The 23174-nt window shown below is 42.2% G+C and overlaps 1 protein-coding gene and 1 pseudogene across 7 annotated transcripts in view; one reads left to right on the forward strand and one right to left on the reverse strand.

Moving 5' to 3' along the window:
- Nucleotides 1-23174, reverse strand: part of astn1 (astrotactin 1) — a 454796-nt gene that overhangs the window by 354972 nt on the left and 76650 nt on the right. For all 7 annotated transcript variants that reach the window (XM_086042243.1, XM_086042247.1, XM_086042246.1 and 4 more), the window contains exon 2: nucleotides 16875-17056. In XM_086042243.1, coding sequence (XP_085898369.1) covers nucleotides 16875-17056 — 182 coding nt within the window. The remainder of the gene's footprint in view (nucleotides 1-16874; nucleotides 17057-23174) is intronic.
- Nucleotides 4575-5746, forward strand: LOC147140423 (uncharacterized; annotated as a pseudogene).

Here is a 23174-nt window from a genome sequence, read left to right on the forward strand (position 1 = left end):
TTTGGTTGTGCTTTACGAGAGATTTACAAATATTCTTAAATCTGCTTTTTATGGCCCACTGCTTGAAAAACCAGAGCTTTGACTCAAAGCGCATACACATATGCCTCACAGTAGGACCTAGTGCTTTAATCTGGGAGGGAAGATGCAGCAGGTAATGTTGTTTGGGTGTAATATTTACATCTGGAAACAGTTGTTTGAAATGTCTTAAATGCTACTCAATTAATTGCTTCAGCCTAAAAAGAGTTGAAAATGCAATAATAGGTGAAAACCGAATTTTAACACACTACGCGAAAGTCTGGGCTGTGACTGTGCATGGTGTTAAAGTGACTCAACAACTGTTTTAGAGTCAGCACCACAAATATATAACACAAGAAGCAATGCCAAATCATGCTGGACAAGACGGTCGACACGATGGCAAAGATGCGCTAAAGCAATTACGACAGCATCACCGTAAAACAGCTGTTGCTAGAGTAACACCCGCTGGCACTACTTTGCGTCAAATCAACCCGCATACGGCACATACGTCTACTGGGCTGTGCGCCATTTACGTCTGAAAGTTTGAACCGCTGGAGTCCGGCAGCGAGTCACGACACATTGGTTGAGTTTTGACACATCGGTGGAGGCTTTGATGTCAAGAAGGTCTTGAATATGACTGGATTGTGGTTCAATCCCGTTTGGGCCGACCAAGAGATGTCCTTTCAAGAGGGACAGCTTGGCGCCAGCTACAGACATCTGTCCAAGCATGTGGTCGACTTCCGCCAGATGATCCTCCAAAGAGGGACTCCTCATTATGTCGTCGACATAAATGAGGTTCCCCCTGGCAGCGGCATCGGGGCATGCCTTATTGAGGAAGATGTTGAATTCGGCAGGTGAGTTGGGGTAGCCGAATGGGCACCTAGTGAAAGTGTATTGTTTGTTCGCGAATGTGAATTCTAATTTATGTTGATCTTTGGGGTCAACTGGGATCGTCCAGAAACCCGAATGCCACGTCAATGGTGGTGAAGAATTTTGCGTTTCGCACTTTTGAAAGTTCTTGTTCAAGTTGCATCATGGGCCATCGCGAAAGAGAAACCTGTTGGTTAAACTTGTGGCAGTCGATTGTTGGTCTCCACTTGCCACTTGGTTTCAAGACCGGCCATAGCGGAGCCGAATATGTGCTGTTGCATGGGTGGATTATGGCCTTCTCCAGCATGGCATCGATAGTCTCCTATACCTGTTGGTAGGAGGCTATGGGGATTTTGTACTGTCGTACAAATGTCGGCGGAGCTCCGGGCTGTGTAGGAATACAGACCACATGCAGGTCCTTCAGACCACAGTCCAGGGAGTCCTTTGCAAAAGAGGAAGTATATTTCACGAGGACCGCACACAAGCGTTGGCGGTCCGTCAGACCACAGTCTAAGGAGTCCTTTGCAAAAGAGGAAGTATATTTCATGAGGACCGCACGCAAGCGTTGGCGGTCCAGATCAGATTGTAGCGCATCAGCGCTTAGGAAGATCTCTTGGATGTGTGCCTCAAATTCCGGATATAGTTGGGGACACTCATCTGGGGGAATCGACGGCCGAAGTGGCTTGGGCTCCGAGGGCACTGAGTTGGATGGCACTAGTGGCAGTGGCCGAGCGTGTGGAGCACTAACTGTTGGTCTGCAGCCAGGTCTACTTTGACGATGTCTTCATCGCATTTAGGACCTATCGGGCTGACAGTAATGGTTCGAGACGGCCGAGTGAGTTGTCTGCCGTCCACGCACTCAGTTGGAAATGAGTTGGCCGGAACGTGACCCACCACAGGAACTGTGAGGTGAAATCATGAAAGTCCGAGCGGATGAGCATGCCCAGCCTGGTTGCTTTTGGTATATGGGTGTTGTGTGGACCAAGCTGAGCGTGGTGGATGTATCCACGATGGGAGTGGCTTCCAAAAACAACATCAGGTCAGCAAACTCAAGTGAGGGCTGTAAGAAGGCGGAGCAACTAGCCAAAGACTGGTTTACTCGCGCAGCCAAGCGGATGGGAATGTTGATGGTTGCAGCTGGAGCATTTACGTTCATCCTCGTTGAGAACTTCACAAGCGTCCGGGATGGTTTGCCCGGACTTCATGTTCGAAAGACTGGGTACAAAGCCCAAGGTTCAGACATAGTGAGGGACCACAAGACGTTATTAATGGTGTCTACCTGACCGCGAGACGGACGAGCAAGTCTGCACCAATGAAGATGGTATGGGGTGCATCAGGGATTACCAAGAAATAGTGGGTCAGCAAGCGCTAACCCCACTGGAGGTTCAAGGCACACACGCCCCTTGCAGTGACTACAGATAGGGGCTCCGTGTTCAGCAGAAAACGTCACGGCACGACTTGGCAGCAAAAAGGAAGCCAGACTTGTTAGCGCATAAGTCCTCGACAAAAGCTGAAGTGACGGCCGATTTGTTGGCCCACAAGGCAAGGGCAGCGTCGTCTACAAGGGTACCTTGCAGTCTGACACCTCCGCAAGCATGGGGGACGTACCTTTCATCATGTTGTGGTGGGTCAAGATGGCACAGAAATGTGTCGTAATTGTGCAGGTGACGTTTGTGAGGCGGTTCGGTTTCTTTCAGCTTAGGGTTCGCTAGCCCCAGCCCCACATCAAAGTTACCCGTTTTGGTGTTAGGTGGCTGTGCTTGGCTGACAGCGCAAAACTGGGCTTGGCTGGGATCAGGCGGCCGTGTTGGCAGAGCCTGTTGCACTTGAGCCCAGATTTGAAGATTTTTGTAGTCAATGAGGGGTTTAAAGCGGAAGAGCAAGTCCTGACCAATGAGCAGTGGAACTGACTCGATAGGTGACACGTAGACTGGGTGGACAAACTCCATGGCCTCAATGGACCAGTGGGGCATAGCCACCGAATTTTATTGGTTCTTTGTCGAGGAGAAAGCTCCGATATTGAGTGAACAGCGTCACAGACAAAGGATACAGTCACTAGCTCGCAATTCGCCGCGGAGTTGTTCGAACAATGTGTTGGACATCACGGTGATGTCCGCGGCCGTGTCCACAAGGGCCTCATAGGACAGAACTCGCTCCAGGGTGACAGTCAAATAAAAATTACGAGCTGTCCACCTGGTGGTGAGTTCGCCTAGAAGCTGTTGGAGTGGCTGGACATCGTTTGTGTGCACGAGTTCATGCGAGTTAGTGGAGGAGTCGGGATCGACCCGAAGTACCAGGACAGTTTTGTCCAACTGAGGCTCGTCAGAATCGGAGTGTTCGGCTATCGGCTGGTCCACTGATGGTCCCGGGGCAACCAGTGGGTCCCGTGGACGGCGGTCCGTGGTTCGCCCAGGTTCCCTGCGGTGGGTGTCCACAGTGGGTGGCCGGCCATCGGTTAGTCATAAAGGCGGGTCCTTTGATTGTGCTTTGGACCACTTCAGGAGTGCCTTAAGTAGTTCTCCAGCTACGGCGCCATGGTCGTTTGCAGGGTCGTCCGGTCATGCCCGGGACTCTCGAGGAGCACCTGACAGCCGATTCGCATTCGGTTTTGTCACGTTTCGAATAGGACCGCGAATTAGGTTTACCTCGAAGGTTTTTGGAGTCGCGGCGCTCGTCAGACCTAATTGTCGTGATGTTTTGGACGCGCCTTACGATTTTGAGGTTGTTTGGACCGCGTGGAAGCATTCCGGTGGTTGCGAGGGAATGGGGCAGGCGCACTCGAGTTCTGTCGGAGGGTCCTGGTCTACATTGTAGACAACAGCATCGGCTGTTTTGGGGGTTCTGGTCCTGAGCTTTGTGAAGCCTCTTGCGGCCAGATCGCGCAGCTGAGAGTTAGTGTCTGGGGATACAACGCCAACCCCAGGTTGGCTGAAATCTGGATGGAGGTTCTCAACAAACAGTGTTTTGACGCTCGGATCTTCTTCCATGTCGAGTTGGTTGCAAGCCCCAAAATATGCGTCGCGCAGGCGGCCATAATAGACTCGGGGGGGACTTTTGTTTCCCTTGTTTTACAGGCAAGGCTGCTGCCATGCCGGCGGCACTGGGGGAGTCATGAAATTCGTGGGCCATTGCTCAGCGTAAAGCGTTTGGGTCGGCTAACACATGAGCGGGTTGTCGCTCAAGGAGTCGGTTGACTGCTCGACTAGAAGTCATCTTAATTAGATAGAGCTTGTCGTCAAGGTTAGCCGTAGGGAAACCCTGTAAGTAGTAGTCAATGTCCTTAAGGCATTCTGACAAGTTGACGGAACGCGCTGATCCAGGTTAAAATTTCTGGATGTTACCTGCCAATTTGTCTAGATCCTTCCACGGCACACGTGTGCGCACTCCAGGTTGCACAAACACATCATTGAGTTTCGTGCGGGCGTTAGCGTTTGTGACGCTTGGCCCAAGGGAACGACGGCCACCCGTCGTGTGTTGCATGCGGTTTCTGGCTCCAACCCTGGCGATGTTTTGAAAGGTGGGGCAGTCATTACTGGTTCAGGAAGTCGGGCCCCTGGATGGGGGTCGTTCCCCCCCCGATGTGTATTCCAGGTCTGGCGGGGGAGGCTTGGGGGTCAAGCCTCTGTGCTCATCTGACCTGCCATCCATTCTCGTTATATTTGTAAACATCATAATGTCAGTATAACACTATGTGCCTTACAGCTAACAAGCCTACTGCTCGTGCCAGTCCAGATGTGGACAGCCGAGCAACCACGGCCAAACACTATTCGGCGCTACAGGCTTTGTTTAAAAGAAAAAATCCAAACTACCAGAATGTTTCTCAGCTTCTGGACTTGGAATTTGCAGCCAGAAGAGCATTTATTGACTCGGATACCATTCGTGAGGAGGACAGACCTGAAAAGATTCTCAAAGCTTATTCCTGTTTTAAGAACATTGATCATGTAAGTAATTGTTGACTTACATGATCACAGTGAGAGTGAGAGCTTGTTAACAAGTCATGTGCTCGTGTCTAGTCCTTTTTTATCTATTGTGTCTGCCCTTCTCAATCCTCTCACAACTCAATTCTCTATTCTAACTGGGTGAAGAATCTGACTGATATAGTAGTATTAGGTTGATGATAACTGCCTCATTAGGGGCAAGCCAAAGATGGAGGCATTTTCCTCAGAATGGTGCAGTTTGTTCAAGTGTTTAAATTCTTTTTTTTTTCAACAGTGCAAGAGGCTGTTGAAATTCTTAGTTTGCTGCCATCACTGTTCCCCTCTATTTTTTCCTCCTCCGAAGAAAGTGAGTGATCCACGTCAGTCCGTGGTGTATGTTCTTGAGGTGAGCAATGCATTTTTTTAAAGTGTAAACTAACTGAACGGGTATCATATGCTTGCTCCAAATGAGTTTCCTATTTATATGTTTTTAATTCCTTTTACTTTGCATTTGGTTTGATGCAAAAGTTAAGATTCTCAATAATGCAACATTTATTATTAATTTGAATGCAACCAATTTATTTGCCTTAAGGCCAAGGTTCCAGAGAAATGATTATTCTGACAGAAGGATGTCTTATGTGTTTTAGGAAAAAGAATACCCCAATTCCTACTTGAGGACGCGCCCTCTCACTATTAGTCCATCCAGCTGTCTTCTCGCAGTAGGAGATGTGCCAGTAACTACATTTCCCAAAGACAAGGTCATCGAAGGTGTTTTATGCCTGATGGCATACTATTAAACCCTACATCTGACATACCCTAAGTGTATCGCTACTCAGCTGTCACTCATACAAACAGAGGTCCTACTGGACAACATGCATAAGAGAGATCTCACATCATCTTACAAAAAAAGCATGGCTGAGTGGAAGGCTTTTATTGGCCGTTAGGCTTGTGGGGTACAAAATAGCACCCCCTTTTTCCTTGAGGCTGCTATCTACACATAATGGTTGACATGTTAGTCAGGTGTTTTGTTTGTGAGATATTTTTATTATTAAGCACTTAAGGCATTATGGGTTGAGCAATTGTTTGTGTGATTTTTTTTTTTTCCTCCTTTGTATTTGTTTCGAAAATAATATTTTTTTTGATATAGTGCTACGTAGAGTTCCCCCTATAGAATATATTCCAGTCGAAATATTTATTGACCTGGAAACGTTGTCTTTTGTATAAATGTCGAATGCAAGACTAATTCTCAAGTCCTTGTCTTATTTGGAGCTGATAATGTCTTATATTGACAACTTACTGTCATGTACATGCCTTATTTGGAGCTGATAATGTCTTAAATTGAGCTGTTACGACCTGCTCTGGAACTAACATAGACCACAATGTTTTTTTGGTTGAAGGAGAGTTAATTTAATTTCTTTAAGGTAGATGTAGGTTTTAGCGCAACTTAAACAAAGGTAGTCACAGAGTTCACACAGTTCACAAATCAATAGTGTCTTATATACAAGCACAAGCTACCCAAAACACAAATGAGAGACACTAGTTTGTCATAAGCGAGGCAAACTGCACTGCTAAGTTCCAGCCGCCCTGAGCAACCGAACAGAGACGCTTTTATGGTCCCAGCTGCAACAGGTGCGCCTAGAAATTCTGTCCATAAAAGTTATGAACAGAATCGCTGACAAAGGGCAGCCTTGGCGGAGTCCAACCCTCACCGGAAACGAATCCGTCTTACCGCTGGCAATGAGGACCAAACGCTGACATCGGTGGTACAGGGACCGAGCAGCCCTTATCAGGGGGCTCGGTAGCACGTACTCCCGAAGCACCCCCCACAGAACTCCCCGAGGGACATGCTCGAACGCCTTCTCCAAGTCCACAAAACACATGTAGACTGGTTGGGCGAACTCCCATGCACCCTCGAGGACCCTCCTGAGGGTGTAGAGCTGGTCCACTGTTCCACATTGCTCCTCCTGAATCCGAGATTCGACCTTCCGACGAACCCTCCTCACCAGCACCCCTGAGTAGACCTTACCGGGGAGGCTGAGGAGTGTGATCCCCCTGTAGTTGGAGCACACCCTCCGGTCCCCCTTCTTAAAAAGGGGGACCACCACCCCGGTCTGCCAATCCAGAGGCACTGTCCCCGATGTCCACGCAATGTTGTACAGGCGTGTCAACCATGACAGCCCCTCGACATCCAGAGCCTTCATGAACTTCGGGCAGATCTCTGCCAGGTCGGACCGGCATCTTCCCTCACCCCTCTCGCCCCTCTCTTCACCTGTCCAAAACATGCGGCCGCAAATCTGATGATACAACTAAAAAGTAGATCATCGAACTGCGGCCTAGGGTATCCTGGTGCCAAGTGCACATATGGACACCCTTATGTTTGAACTCTGTATCCGTTATGGACAATCCGTGACGAGCACAGAAGTCCAGTAACCGAACACCGCTCGGGTTCAGATCAAGGTGGCCGTTCCTCAAAAATCACGCCCTTCCAGGTCTCACTGTCATTGCCCACGTGAGCATTGAAGTCCCCCGGCAGAACGGTGGAGTCCCCAGGTGGAGCGCTCTCCAGCACACCCTCCAAGGACTCCAAAAAGGGTGAGTACTCTGCACTGCTGTTTGGTGCAACAGAACAAACAGCAGTCAGGACCTGTCACCCCACCCTAAGGCGGAGGAAGGCTACCCTCTCGTCCACCAGGGTAAACCCCAATGTACAGGCGTCGAGCCGGGTGGCAATAAGTATGCCCACACCTGCACGGCGCCTCTCACCTTGGGCAACTCCAGAGTGGAAGAGTGTCCAACCCCTCTCAGAGGACTTACCAGAGCCCAAGCTTTGTGTGGAGGTGAGCCCGACTATATCTAGTCGGAACTTCTCAGCCTCACACACCAGCTTGGGCTCCTTCTCTGCCAGAGAGGTGACATTCCATGTCCCAAGAGCTAATTTCTGCTGCCGGGGATCAGACTGCCAAGGTCCCTGCCTATAACCGCCGCCCAGCTCGCACAGCACCCGAGCCCGTTGGCCCCTCCCACCGGTGGTGAGCCCATGGGAGGACAAATCGCACAAAGAAAATCAAATCAAATAAAAAATATTTATGAATTCGCCTTTTTTTTTTTTTTTTTGGTGTTTTTCACGAAAAATTACAAATGTCGTATTTTAACATCAGGACGGTCTACAGAGTCTTCCGAGCAATTCTGAGGTCGACCTGGTTAACCTGCGAGGAGAAAAAGATCAAAGAATAAAACATGTACTTCCTTTAGCCAGTCGGTGGCGCTACCACTATAATGAAAAATAAGTTCGGAGATGTCTTCAGGATTTGACTTTTATCAAATGTCAATAGTTTTTTAGAAGAAATTATCATGTGTGTCAAGTTCAAGCAGCTATTGTAATCAGAGCAAATTCATACTTTAAACTTAATTCAAAATGGCCGACTTCACGTTTGGTTTAGCATATGGCTCCAAGAGACTTTTTTGTAGGCCTTGAACTGTTACATATACCACCAAATGTTCGTCCTGGTGAAAAGTATAACCGGGGCTGAATTTTCAAAAATTTCTAGGGGGCGCTAGCAAACCTTTTTTTACAAATTGCACAAAAACCTAAAGAAATATTGAGGATTTTGCCAGGCTTGATGTATGTGCAAGGTTTCATGAGATTTCGAGCATGTTCAGACCCTCAAAATGAGCGTTGTTTTTTGGCCGCCATGGCAACAGCTTTTCACGAAAAATCATAAATTTCGTATTTTAATATTAGGAAGTCCTAAACACTCTTCTGAGCAAAGATGAGGTGGACCTGGTTAACCTGCTAGGATAAAAACATAAAAGAAAAAAACATGCATTTCCTTTAGCCACTAGGTGGCGCTACGACTACGATGAAAAATACATTCGTAGATGTCTTCAGCTCTTGGCTATCATCAAATATGAAAAATTTCGAGAAGTTTGGATGATTTGAGTCAAGTTAAAACTTCCTTTATTGTCACGTTGAAAAATCTGTATTTGCGGCACCGTCAAGGCCACGCCCTTTGCCAAAAAGTCACAATATTCTGCGTAAAGCAAGATCAATGTCTTAAGGCAGAGCAAGATCAATGTCTTAAGGCTTTTCTGAAAAATTTTCAGTCGGATTCGTTCAACGGGCTCCGTGCAGTAAATAGAAATGTAAAAAATGACATTTTTTGTTGCACCTAGGTGGCGCTATAGGTATAATGGAATATTATCAAATAGATGTCTTCAGGTCACGACTCTTTATGTACAGGTGAAGTTTGGGATTTTTTGGAGCATGTGCAGGGGAGTTATTAAGGTTTTTCTCCTGTATATATATATATATATATATATATATATATATATATATATATATATACATATATATTAATATATAATAATAATAATAATAATAGTAAATAAAAAATAAGTAACTCATAGTTGCGCAAGGCACAGAGAAACCATATGAGGAAAGGGTACCCGAGGGGAGCTCTCCGCGCCGAGGGGAATGACATCCCACGGCCACAGGGGCGCCACCACCATAGAGGCCCGGATTAGACAGGCGGACCCCACACAAAGTGTAGAGGCCGCCGGCCACCCAGACCCAAGGAGTCCCTGCGATGACAGCCCCCGCGGGAAGGGCAGCTACCCCTCCCTCAAAGCGGAGGCCCCCCCATGAGGAAACACTGGAGCTAAAAGCCGACAACGTCAGAGAGCAACAAAACTAAAAGACAGAACAGTAGTATAGTCTAAGAACTAAAATCAGTAAGATAAGATAAAAAAATAATCTTCAATCAAAAGATTGAAGTGATAGTGAGGATCGGCAAACACATGGCAGAAAAGCCAAGTCCGGCATAGCCTTATTTTGGCCACGCTCCAAAAATCCGGAAAACTCAAATGGTGAAAGATTAAACAATTTAGAACTAAATTGCTCTCATTATTTGTACTTTTTTTAGCACTTCAAACATACTGTATGTTTCGGACTATAAGTCCCCTTTTTTTTTTTAATAGTTTGGAAGGTCCTGCAATTCATACCCCAGTGTGACTAATATCAGAGGTAGGCATTCCGTCTGACTGACGGACCAGTCGGTCTGTCCGTCACTGACGGATGCCTGTTTTGCTGACGTTAGACGGGAAACTCCAAAAAAAAAAAAAAAAAAAGACTAAGACTAAGCAAAGACGGAAGTGTATTTTCATCCGTCTGTGAAATCATCACTAACCTGGTCAAGTCCGAACGGACCTCAAGTCCATCCGTGGTTAAAATAACATGACGGACTGACCAACAGAGGATTACAGTTTGGTTCGGCTTGAAATAATGATGAATTGACGGATGACGGACTGGCAAACTATAGTAAAATGCCCACCTCTGACTTCTATACATTCAAATTAGAGAGCAAACTCACACCCAAAATCCACATTCACTAGGGTGTGCACAGAAATACACTCTGATGGCCTAACACCATTCTGAGAGTGGGTGTTTTCAGAAATATGCTCTGAGCGTGCATTGGTTCACTCAGCCTGTTTTTAAACAAGTGTTGTTCAAATGTGCCGTTCGGTCATTCAGAGTACCCCAAAAAAAGGAGTGCCAAAAGCCCAGTGAGTCAAGCAGCACAAGGAAAGGAAACCGTTCAAGAACTATATGCTGATTTCTTTATGATATAGGCTGCATTCGTAAATTATTGGGAGGCTAGCACACTGAACACACACATACTCCAGAGTGGTGTAAGGTGTCAGACTTCTTTTGAAAAATAACAAGGAGAAACCAACTCTTCTTCTACTTCCTCGAAGAAGAAGAAAAAGAAGACAACGAAGTAGTCGTCATAGCAACTTATGTGTGACATAAGCTTGTTAGCGCCGCGAGCATGCGGCCACAGAAAAATTATTTTGTATTTACAGCAGCAAAAGGAACAATAACTGAACAGGATCCTACCCTTGGCCACAGTGTAACGCGGGATTCAAGTTAAATTAAGACATTTGAAATTAAAAAGAAAAACTTTTCCATGGTTGCCATCAACACGGGGTGCATTCGGAAATTCACTGTGATGCCCTAACACCGCTCTGTGAGTGTGTATGTGTGTGTGTTCAGAGAGACAGAGTGCGCTACCCTCTCATTTGTTTCAGATTGCAGCCTATGTTATAAAGGATTCAGCAGATGGTGCTTGAACTGTTTGCATCTGTACTGCACTGGGCTCTAGCACCTGACACACTGGGCTCCAGCACTAAGTTTTGCGGGCACTCTGAATAACCAAACGGCACATTTGAACAATGCTCCAAGTTTACGAAAAATTGCAATGAAGCAGTGCGCTCTCGGAGTGAATTTCCAAACGCACCCACCGACAGGGAACGGGGATTTCGGGTGTGAGCGCGAGCTCTGCTGTCTTGGTTTTGGTTTTTGCCAAATAAATTTCCCGCCAAAATGTTATGTATACTCCAGAGCGATGTATATTTCGTTTTTTTTTTCTTCTTCATGTTGCATTTGTTGACAGGTACGATTTATATTCCGGCGCAACATATACTCCGAAAAATTCAGTATATAAGAAATATTCTTATGCTACAGATTTCACTAAATACTAGGACACCGCCCCCCTCCCCACACACACCCAAACACACATACATCAGCTGTTAGCAGTAATAACAATGCAATAACAATGCAATCATATTAGGACACGTACACCTTAGGACAGACACCTCTTCCTGGGAAGGAGGGACTGGCACTGATTAATAACCCATTACATCACAAGAGTGAGGGTTGCCTGACTTTCTGCTCTCATGAGAGACGGACGTACGACCCAGCAGAAATGTTTTTATTCGACTGTAGTGTTTGTAATTCCCATTTGTTGTATTAAATACTCCAAAACAAGTCTGATGAATTTGAATTTAATTCACATACATTACCTATAAATACTATATTGCAGCAACCTGGAAGAAGGAATGCCATTGTGGATATTTTTGTCCTGATAACGTTGCAGGGCTGTTTCGAGGCCTCATCTAGGAATTCCTTAGACATTTGTCATGTATTTAGAAAAACATTTTCTTGACAGAGACTTTAAGAGTTTCCACACAATGAACAAAACTAGTCAAACTGCAAGATTGTGTGTACAATCGGATAAAATTAAACATGTTTGTATCGTTACAGGCCAAGACTGCTGCTTTAATGCCTGCAGTGTCCATTACATTGATGGATTAGTTTGTTAGCCTTTGTGGTCTTTTCCTTCTGCTTAGGGTGATACAGACAAGTGATGCTGATACGGTATCTTAGCAACATGAGAAAAATGCTATAATTAGAAAAGACAATTCAGACATGACTTCATCGTAGATGTGATTACAGAATTGAGCCATAACATCAAATTGATTATATCTAAATGGTTTTAAGATGTTATTTGTATGGCCAGAGTCTTGGAATTAACATTGTCTGTCCGTCCTATGCGGCAGGGGTCCCCAACCACCAAAGAAAGAAAAGAAAGAAAAGTACTGTACTTCCGGTTTATTTATTATCCAAAGCTGAAAAACATTTTATTTTGAAAAGTGACTTATGACAGTCTGAAGGGCTCAATTCCAATTTTTTCAAATGCGACCTGGGCCGCTTTCATATGTGGTCCTAGATCGGATACATATCTGATCTTTTCCAATGTGTTCGCAGTCTGAACGGCCAGGTCGCAGATATCCGACGTTGACATCATCCGGAGCCCAAAATGTGCTCTGCGCAGGCGGCGTTACAGTGCTGGCAGCAGGGGGATCAAATCTGCAAAGTTGTTTTGAGTAACACTATTGACTTTATATTTTACTTTAATTTAATGCCACTTCAAACATAAAATATAAAGTGGACATTTATGGCGATCATAGTAATGCAGTCACGGCTTAGATTGATTCATTTTTTACGCACGGTTATGACGTGACGTCATCGTTAGTGATGTTTCCATGAAATGAGATGTTAAAGCGACGCCTCGTGATTTTCCCCAAATACTGTATTTATTTCGACCTCCTACCTAATCGCTGATTAAAATCTGATTTTTTCAAAAAATCCGAACTGAGCATTAAGATCTGCGGTGTGAACCTAGCCTATGACTGAGTCTTAACGCATGTCAAGTTGTCTCCGCCGCGCAACGGTCTAATATTAAATGTACAAGCTAGCAAATGAGTAAAATAAACAGACATATTTGGAAAGTCCCCCCAACAGCCCCCCCTACCCCCCGGGGAATGTTTACAGGGCCGCAAAGGATATAGATGTATGAACCACACCGTGGCAGAAAAAAAGGTTGGAGACCACTGCTATGCGGGGTCTGAGTTGAAGTTGAGGAGATTTGTTTCAACTGCCAGTCTTTCCCCTAGGATTGCTACAAGGTTAGTCAACTATAGTGGATGACCACTTGCAACCAGAGGTGATAATCTGATCACCTTGGTGATGTGAGTGCAAATGCATGGTCTTGGAACTTCATGTCAATGGTTGCAATGTATGCACACCAAATTGCATTTTCGTGTAGTCTGACAGATTGATGTTGGCAGGTGTAAAAGTGGTGGCGACTGTACTTAAAAATGGTGCTGCGCTCTGACAATTTTGGTGCAGCCAGCAATCGTCAGCCATCTTGTTTAACTCACAAATGCATGAGTATTGGATGTATCTGCCCATCCTGCCTAACATTGCATTTAAAACATTGAACAGCACACCCCTAAAAACTACTCAGGGAGACGTCTGTGCACCAACTGTCACCATGCATTGAAATGACAAAAAAAAAAAAAATGCAGGTTTAAAAGAGGGTTGGTCATGGTGGTATGGCATGACTCTGTCTTGTGGTTCACTCCAAGTCAGCCATTAGATCAGGGGAGTCAAACAACTTTTTGTCGGGGGCCACATCGTAGTTATGGTGTCCCCTGGAGGGCCATGATAACTGTGAACCCATTTAAATGTATGATCATCACATATTCTCACATATACACAACAAATTGATGGATATGTGAGAATATGTGACGATCATACATTCATATGGGTTCACAGTGGTATGGCATGACTCTGTCTTGTGGTTGTATCCAAGTCAGGCATTAGATCAGGAGAGTCAAACAAGTTTTTGTCGTGGGCCACATCGTAGTTATGGTGTCCCCTGGAGGGCCGTGACAACTGTGAACCCGTATAAATGTATGATCACCACATATTCTCACATATACACAACAAATTGATGGATATCTAATTTTGAAATCAGAAGCCAGTAAGTAGTTTGTTCAACTACAGTGGTACCTCTACTTACGAAACTAATTGGTTCTGGAGGAAATTATTTAAGTAGAAAATTTGGTAAGTAGGGACGTGTTTTCCATGTAAATGCCCTAATCCGTTCCAAGCCCCCCAATATTCAGACATACATGTTTTATAAAGCATAAAATTGCATCAAAACGTGTAAAAAATATATGTTACAATTAGATTATTGCACAATAAATGAGAGTTGTGCATAATGTAAAATACAAAGAATAGAGTAAATAATAAAAAAAACTATGGTCGTTTACCTTATAATTGCTGTCCTCGTCACTTTTTGCCCTCTTTGGTTCATGTTCTCTCTCAGAAGTGCTTTTTGCCTGGCGTTTTGAAAAGAACTGATAATGTGGCGACTGTTTAGGTCATATTCTTTGGCGTGATCACCCAAACGCATCCCTTTTTCATACTTTTCTATTATCTGTTGCTTTGTTTGTATGGACAAAAAAACCAATTTGCTCCTTTTTTTTCATTTCCTCGTTTCTAATTCATGTAAAACTATCGGAACACTATCTATGAGTATGATGCGTTCAGGAAACCCTGGAGCTGCGAGTAGCAGCCCATACTGTATTTTTACCTTTCGTATCCTGAAATTTCTTTCGTAACTAGAGGCAATATTTTCCTGTTGAGGCGTTTCGTAACTTGAACACTTCGTATGAAGAGACGTTCGTAAGTACAGGTACCACTGTATTTTTCAATGTATTTTAAAGGAGGGATTAGTAACAAATGCTTGCAATATCTCATATGTTGTGTTAATAGTGAAGACAATTTCAAAGAAACCTGTCAAGTCAACACAAGTGATTTGCCTTCCCGCGCCACACAAATTGATGTCACCTGTGCTTAGATCATTCAGAAGCTCGAAAAATGCAAAGCTGGATAGATAAAATGTTATGATAAATTTTGTTTCTGGCATTTAAAAATGATTAGGAAAAGATAAGTTCTCCCAGACACTTCTCATTTTGCCTGCGCCTCCTCCTCACCATAGTAATGCAGTCATTGTTAAATGTGCAGCCTTTGAGACGCTTTATTTGAAGATGCAAAATCAGCAAATTTGCATTATTTTTTACATTTGCAAACCTTGAGTAAGTCAGGCCCTATGTGTTTCTATCAAGCTATTGTTATTCATTGAACAATTTTTTTATGCTAAGCAAACTTTTGTAAGATCTTAAATGAAGGAGTCAAAAGCACACTGGCTAGAGCAGTCCCCAATACAGACAGATGAACAGGCAGGCAGACAGACAGACAAATTATTATTAAGTCAAGGCTGATGTTCAGGACAATGCATTGTGGGTGGCAGGTGTGAGCTTCAGCTAAAAGACCCATGAAACAGCCTTTGCAGGAGATTTTTTTAATCCACGAGAAGCTTTAACACAACATGAATTGGGATTTATAGGTCAGGGCCTCCAGTTGGGCAGCAGGCTGCAGAGGGTTCTGCCCAGCAAAACGACATTGCTTCCATCTGTTGTCATGGTCTGCTCATATTTGCATACTAATCCTCTCAACCCACACCTTTATGAAAACACCCTGTCGGCAGCATGGCAGGTGTTTCTGGCTGAGGAATTAGAAGAGCAGGGGGCAGTATGACACAAGCCCGAGGTCAATAGACTGTGGACAACAAAAGGGAGAAGAATACAAATCTGGAAACGGAGGAAAATCAAAGATGTAAGAAGCAGAATCGCACCCAGGACACCTCATTTAAACATTAAACTTTTGTCACCATTTAAGTTTATTAAGTTGTTGTTCACCTTGCAAAACATTCCAGGGTCAAAGTCAGGTGTTTGTCTCAGGGTCAACATGTGTCAAAGCGTGATTTCCATTCCGCTCTTCAGGAGATGTGGCTCCTGGCAAAATTCTCTTCAAGCTGACTAATCACATTTATATGCAGCTATAATATGTTTTCAATGTCTGCAAATACAGAACATCCATCAAAGCACTACTGCAATGTCTTTGGGCTGGAAAAGGGCATTGGGACTGGATGTGGAATATGTAAGATCTATTAAAATTACATTTCCCTGGGCAAGATCAGAAAGCGGTGCAATCTCAGGATTCATTTTGTACAGTGTCGACATAAGAGATAAGGTTTGATACATAGCAGACCTGCAAAATCGACAATGTGAACTATGTAAGTATATCAATGAATGTGTTCATTGACACATCTCTGACATAAAAGGGGCACAAATCATACAGTCAGACGTTGAGATCTTGAAAAATAAAAACATAATCCAACTTTTTTTTATTTTTATTTGTGACCGTCCCACACTACATGTGGTGCGAGTTCATGCATTGTGGCAGGTGGCAAAACAGCAGGATAGCCTTAACACCATGCTCACAAATGTGTTCAAACATAAACAACTCAGGCACTGGGAACATATTTTTTCTGCTTTGAGTTTGATCTTATATAGATATGCAATAAATAAACATTTACTGCAGACAGCTAACAGAGTGTGAGACAGAACCCACAGCTAAAGGTCCAATGGGAAATCACTTGGACTTATTTGTTTCTTACCGTATGATCAAAGTAAATAGTCACATATTTATTTAAAAAGGGTGTGCTATTTCATCTGAAACAGCTTCTGTGGCACCTGATGTTTATTTTGACAGGCAAAAGGAGAACATTTAACCTCCACAACTTCCTATGGACTTTGAACACAGATCTCCTGATTGTGCAGCAGACATGCTAATCACAAGTGCACCTAACTTCAATTAATTTAAGATAAAGATTGAATGACAACTGAAAAAACTCAGGTCTATATAAAGCCACCAACCAATTCAATGTGTTGTACTAAAGATCTATTGTTTCCACTTGTAATGGAAGATCGCAAACAGAGAGAAAGGTATTTTCCCTCTGCAAATAAAAAGAGCTTTACCATCACTGAGATATGCAGGATGCGGAGCTCCTCCTTTGCAGAAGTGTTCGCTGGATCTTCTGTTGGTTCAGGGAGGCTTAGGCTGCCATCCTGATGATGTATGTGAAAGAGCAAAGTACCATTCTCCAGCCACTGCTGCCTCCATCGCACCAAAGGGATGTCCTCTGAGTTCCCAGAAATCTCTGAGGTGCACAAAAGATAAGAAGTGGATTTAATTTAGTGTAGAAGAGATTAATTGATAAAGACACTTTCTACTCTGTTTTTACACTGTCACAAACAATGACAGTGGACTCCACTGAAATACAGTCAACGGCTCATCACATACCACAAATGTAACATTAAGAGCAAGTGAGGAGCTAGTATCTAAATCCAATTATTTTCAGGGCTGCTCTTGCAAATAAGGCAAGGTTAGCCAACATTTTGCTTGTAAGTACCTGGTCTGAAAATTAGTATTCCAGTGTTGTATTATGAATAGAACATGATTTATTGATGCACATCTGCAAGAGTCCATCAGTCACTGGCTACGTTTACATGGGCAAAATGTCTTTAATCCGATCAGAGTTTGGATTAAAATTATGATTAGATGCACTGTTTTCATAGACACTAGAAATATTGATCCAATTAGGACTTGTTTGTTCATGCATCAGTTTCGGAATAAATTGACACGCGCAGATTGACCAAATAAGCCAGAAGTAGTAGTAGAAGGAGAAACCATAGCAACATCCGTGTCAACAAAACATCACTCCTTCCATTTCTACTTTAAACATTAGTGTTGTTTTGCATATTTTTCCCGTTTGCGCAATTAACACTTCCTAATGGAGCTGCAAATGTACCAGTTCGGTCTTGCGCCTGTCATGTGTTTAGCTCACTCACTAGCTTTACGAATAACAGAAAAGTGTATACTGACGCACAGACATTTGTGGTAAAGACGGATTGTTCCGAAATTTCGGAATAAGTGTTTTCATGCATGCCGATCGGATTATCAATCGACATAAACCACCCCTCTCGTTCTGAATAAATCTTAATTGGAATGGGCTCAATCGGGTCAAAATATTCAGAATTGGGTGTGTACATTAAGCATTTTTATTCTGATCAAACTTCTAATCAGAATAAATGTGTCTATTCTGGCCCCAGACATTACAATAGATGTAACCTCATTGACCCCAAAGCGAAAGTGGTTGAAGCACCTACTTTTAACACAGAAGCCATTTTGAACAGCCACACGTTAGTGAAGAAGTGTTTAATTTCATCAATATGCATATTCCTTGATTTAGCTCATTCTTTGTCACAATCTGTGATTACAAATACAATTAAACATGTTTGTTTACAGTATGTTCATTAGGTCCATGGACATTCTTATTTTACAGGCTTCTTTACTACATTTAAGATGATTGCCATTCAGACCATTGTATTTTGTGTTATCTTTTTTGTAGTTGAATGTATCTTGAATGATCATTTAATCCAGTAACTGTTTAGTGTACAGGTCTATTTTTGCATCTATATATTTAGATTTGTTTACTCATCCACTTTCTTTTTCTTTGTCCTTATCTGTATTGTTCACAGTTTCACAAAAAAAGACTTCCATAAAAGTGCGAAGTTGGATTCTCCTCTTTTGAGTCTTTATTGGAAAACTGTTTAGCTCGCTGGCTACACCATGTCCCCAGATCCACACAAGGTCAGGGCAGAAGAGTGTCCAAGTACTGTAAACGTAGCTACTGTCAAGTTATACAGCACATATGCTAACAGTGCCCTCGAGGGCAACATGCATTTCCAAGTATCACAGAAACTGACATCAAAAACATAGTGTCCAGTTTGCTTTTGAAATTCTTGGAAGAGCGAATGAACATATTTCTGTGGAAAAAAACAACACAACATTAAAAATAACATTGTCATCATATGCGCACTAATAAAACGGATTGTTCCTCCCATGTCAAATGATTCAGTAAGATAAATGACATGTCGATAAATGTGGCATTGAGACATGTTTGCAATGCCAGTAAAGTTACTATGTGTTGTTAGAATCCATTAATACTTGAGAACCATATGCAGTTTCATATGTTGCATGTTTAATGCACATTATTACTATAAGATGAAATCCAAATTATCCTATGTTTAGACATTGTTTAAATTATCAATATGAATTATACATACAAGTAGAATTGTGTGAAAAGAGCATGACTCCACATGACTCAGTATTAGTTAGCTCACATTGCCACAAAGTTTGTTGTTTATCATTTTGAAAGATGATATTTCCATCCTGCACTCCCACCACCAATATTACCCCATTCCCCCAATACTTCATACACATATCTATGTCAAGGTAGCCAGACCAAGACGATGTAACTCTCCTTCTCCATCTCATCAAGTGCTTGACTAAATGAGAGATCCAATATATGATGGCGTAGTTCAACTAAAAGCACGGATAAAGACAATATTTCTCACACGCCAGCACACCATATAGCTTCCCTAAATGTTACAAATATTCATGATGCATGCTGTCAAAAAAAAAAAAAAAAAAACATTTCAAATGCATGAAAAAGCTTTGTGAAAGATAGTGTTGTACGCATAGAGACTTGCAAAGATTTATCAAGGTTCCTACTCCAAGAGCAGTCAGCGCATCGACTGGAAAGTCATAAATTCAAACAGGGATTACACAGAGTGCAATCACAAGTCCACAATGAATCCTCTCGCCGCTTCAAAAGACAGCTACTGAAGATGTACGTCTGCCTTTGGAAGGAATTTGAACTATATTGTTAAATGCATAAAATAGGTAATTTTAAATAAATTCTAAATTCTTGACATGTGCTTAATACAAAGTCGGAGGTTTGCAATAAAAACAGTGAAAACTATAAATGTATTTGTCAAAAAGATGTTACAAGTCAGAAAAAGTGTTTGGAAAAAAAATTAAGAATTGAGGTCCCACAAACCAGAAACCAGCAATGTGTGTTCAGAAAACATCAAAGGGGTGACTCCGCATGCGTTTTAATTTTTCCTTGGCTTTTGTGTGTGTGTTTTTTTTACAACATTTCGCAACAATTGTTTCCAGCGGCTATGGAGCCCCGTTTGCCTGAAATATAGCGTGTGATTTTTGGCCATTTTATTCCCCACAAAGGCACACTACGGTTCAGCCCATGTTCTACCACAGATGCCAGTACAGTATATTTCTTCCGAGCCTGTCACATTCGGATGGGATCATTCACATTTCTTAAATTCCAAAGGAAGACCGATGCAGCACACTTTGTTGCGGCGGGTGCGTAAACCGTCACACACTGGGATGTGACGTGATTGAACGCGATGAAATGGCTTCCATATATGCTAGCTTGTGGCAAGAACCATGACAAAATAAAACCGGGAGAAAACACACACCAAATGCGGTTGAATGTGAAAAAATTTGAAAGGACCATGACATCTAAGGGACATCTAAGTCTGTATCATTAGCATAACGAAACCTCACTTAGGACCTGTTTGCCATGCGTGACCCTGCCAGGGACAAAAAGCCTCAGACAACATACAGTAGCTCCGAGGATCATTGGGAGACACAAACACCTCCAACCACAGTAAGGTGACGACGCACGGAGGGGTCAATTTGTTGTCAAAACTCCCACTTTCCCATTGCAATGAAATAATATTTTGAATAATTTGCTCCAGAGTCAAGGCTGTCCATCATAAATAATGTATTAACCATACAGGCAATGTTTTAACAGTAATGTCAAAATTATATTTAACTAAAAATGAAAAACAATAATATACTCTTTAAACACACTCTTGACTTCAATAACAAATGAAGATGAGTAATAAATGTTATAGCCCTGATAACCTTTCTTTTAAAATATGAACACAGTTGCAAAATTAATTCAAACACTAATGTAATGTAAAATGTTAAAATACAGCAGGCACATACTTTGAAACAGAAAGTCTACTTTTTGATAGCAAAAGGCAGCTAGTAGTGCAAGCAAACAAAGAAGTTTTATCTTCAATATGCACAAAACAGACTTGAATCTTGAATATTCATACAAGAGACAAATTAAAGTCTCTCATTTGCAAAAAGCTGGTCGATACAAAATGAGATTGAACAAGCAAACAAAAGAGGAAGCCAACAATTTATCAAAATGGAATAAGGAATAGTTATCACGCTAAACATCGGTTAATATATCAAACGCTTCCGCTCAATCATCTACATGCATCGACTGGCAAGCCACTAAAATATTCTGTAATGTCAGACAAATGTAATTGACATCAGCAGTGTCTGTACTGCTTTGAATGAGCATCCACTTAGTTCACTGCAGTTTTTTGTGCATTTTCTTTTTTCTTGTTCTACTTCTCGTCTGAACATCCCTTGATGGTTCTTCTTTCATTAAAAAAGTATAGCACAAGGCAAAACATAGTTCATCCTTTGATGCTGGCTGAAATCAAGTCGAGTGAAGTGCATCGATGCCATGCATTATAATGATGGTCACAATTTGTGTTTAATGTCAGATGTTCCCATCTTTATTTATCAGAAGTTTAATTCATTGATACAGTAAAAACAGTAATATTATCTGCTTAAAAATGATTTACCAAGTACTAGAAAAACATCATACTTTGGATGGAGAAAGTATGGAAAATGTCGTGTGCACAGTATACTGATCAAATTGGTGTGTGTGTACATATGAGTGCACTGTGACCATATTTAAAAAAAAAAGTTAAAAGATCTACTGTGGCAAGAGTCTCGAGGTATTCATAGTGAAAGCTGACAACATCATGATGAGAAGTTCATGCATAAACATAATTTACTTTATTCCACACTAGAAATGTGTACCGTATCTCCTTTGTCTTCTTTGTCAGATAACCCATTATAGTGATTACTGGCAAAGGACACAGTGGTCTCTTGGATAATAGCAATAACTCTTATCGAGATTAGACCATGTTTACAAACAAAACACTTTTGTGTGTGTGTGTGTTGCGTGTGAGTGTGTGTGTGTGTGTGAGTGAGAGAGAGAGAAAGAGAGAGAGGGGGAGAGGGAGACAAAAAGAAAGAAGATTTACAGAAAATTTGGTTGATGGTCACAACCAAATATAATAGCCTCAGTTGGATTTACCTTCATTCAAATGTTGTGCCAACAAGGGACAAGGCGATTTTCATAAACTGCTGGGCTAATTTACCACATGAGCTAATGAGATGCCGAATTCATAGCCGTTAGACATGCAGTGTGCAACCTGGAGTTAGGCAGTAGAACAAAGAAAGCACGACAGGTAAAGACAGCAATAGGAAAGAAAATACAAAAAAGGAGGACAGCTTGAAAATTGAGGAGAAAGGGAAGATAGAATGCCCCCTTTGCAACATTAAATGAGATCAAAGCAATATGATTTCTTTGTATTATTAGAGTGCATTATCTGAATGCAGATTGGCTCTGCCATTATAGAAGTGTAATTTTCTTTGAAACTAAATTAAAGCAGCCCCCATATCGTGCTTTATGAAGCCAACCGTATGGGGAAAAAATATCTAACTTTCATCACATTTTCCATTCACTAATTGATTGGCAGAGCACTTAGTGTGATCGACTTCTACAGTAGAACTGGCACTATGTTTTGCGAATATCAGATGTATATATATATATATATATATATATATATATATACACATATATATATATATATATATATATATATATATATATATATATACACATATATATATATATATATATATATATATATATATATATATATATATATATATATACACATATATACTGGGAGTGCAGAATTATTAGGCCATTTTTGATTTTTGAGGATTAATTTTATTATTGTCCAACAACCATGTTCTTAATGAACCCAAAAGACTCATTAATATTCGTATTTTTGGGAGTTGGAGTGGGGCTTTTTTAGTTTTAGCTATTTGAGGAGGACATATGTGTGTGCAGGTGACTATTACTGTGCATATTTATTAGGCAACTTAACAAAAAACAAAGATGTACCCATTTCAATTATTCATTTTCACCAGGGAAACCAATATAACATTCACAAATATACATTTCTGACATTCAAAAACAAATCAATGACCAATATAGCCGCCTTTCTTTGCAAGGACACTCAAAAGCCTGCCATCCATGGATTCTGTGAGTGTTTTGATCTGTTCACGATCAACATTGCAGGCAGCAGCAACCGCAGCCTACCAGACACTGTTCAGAGAGGTGTACTGTTTTCCCTCCTTGTAAAGCTCACATTTGATGAGGGACCACAGCTTCTCTATGGGATTCAGATCAGGTGAAGAAGGAGGCCATGTCATTAGTTTTTCTTCTTTTAGGCCCTTTCTTACCA

This window comes from Filicampus tigris, chromosome 10 (genome assembly GCF_054856515.1).
Source record: "Filicampus tigris isolate MCC_2025a chromosome 10, RoL_Ftig_1.0, whole genome shotgun sequence".
Lineage (NCBI taxonomy): Eukaryota > Metazoa > Chordata > Actinopteri > Syngnathiformes > Syngnathidae > Filicampus > Filicampus tigris.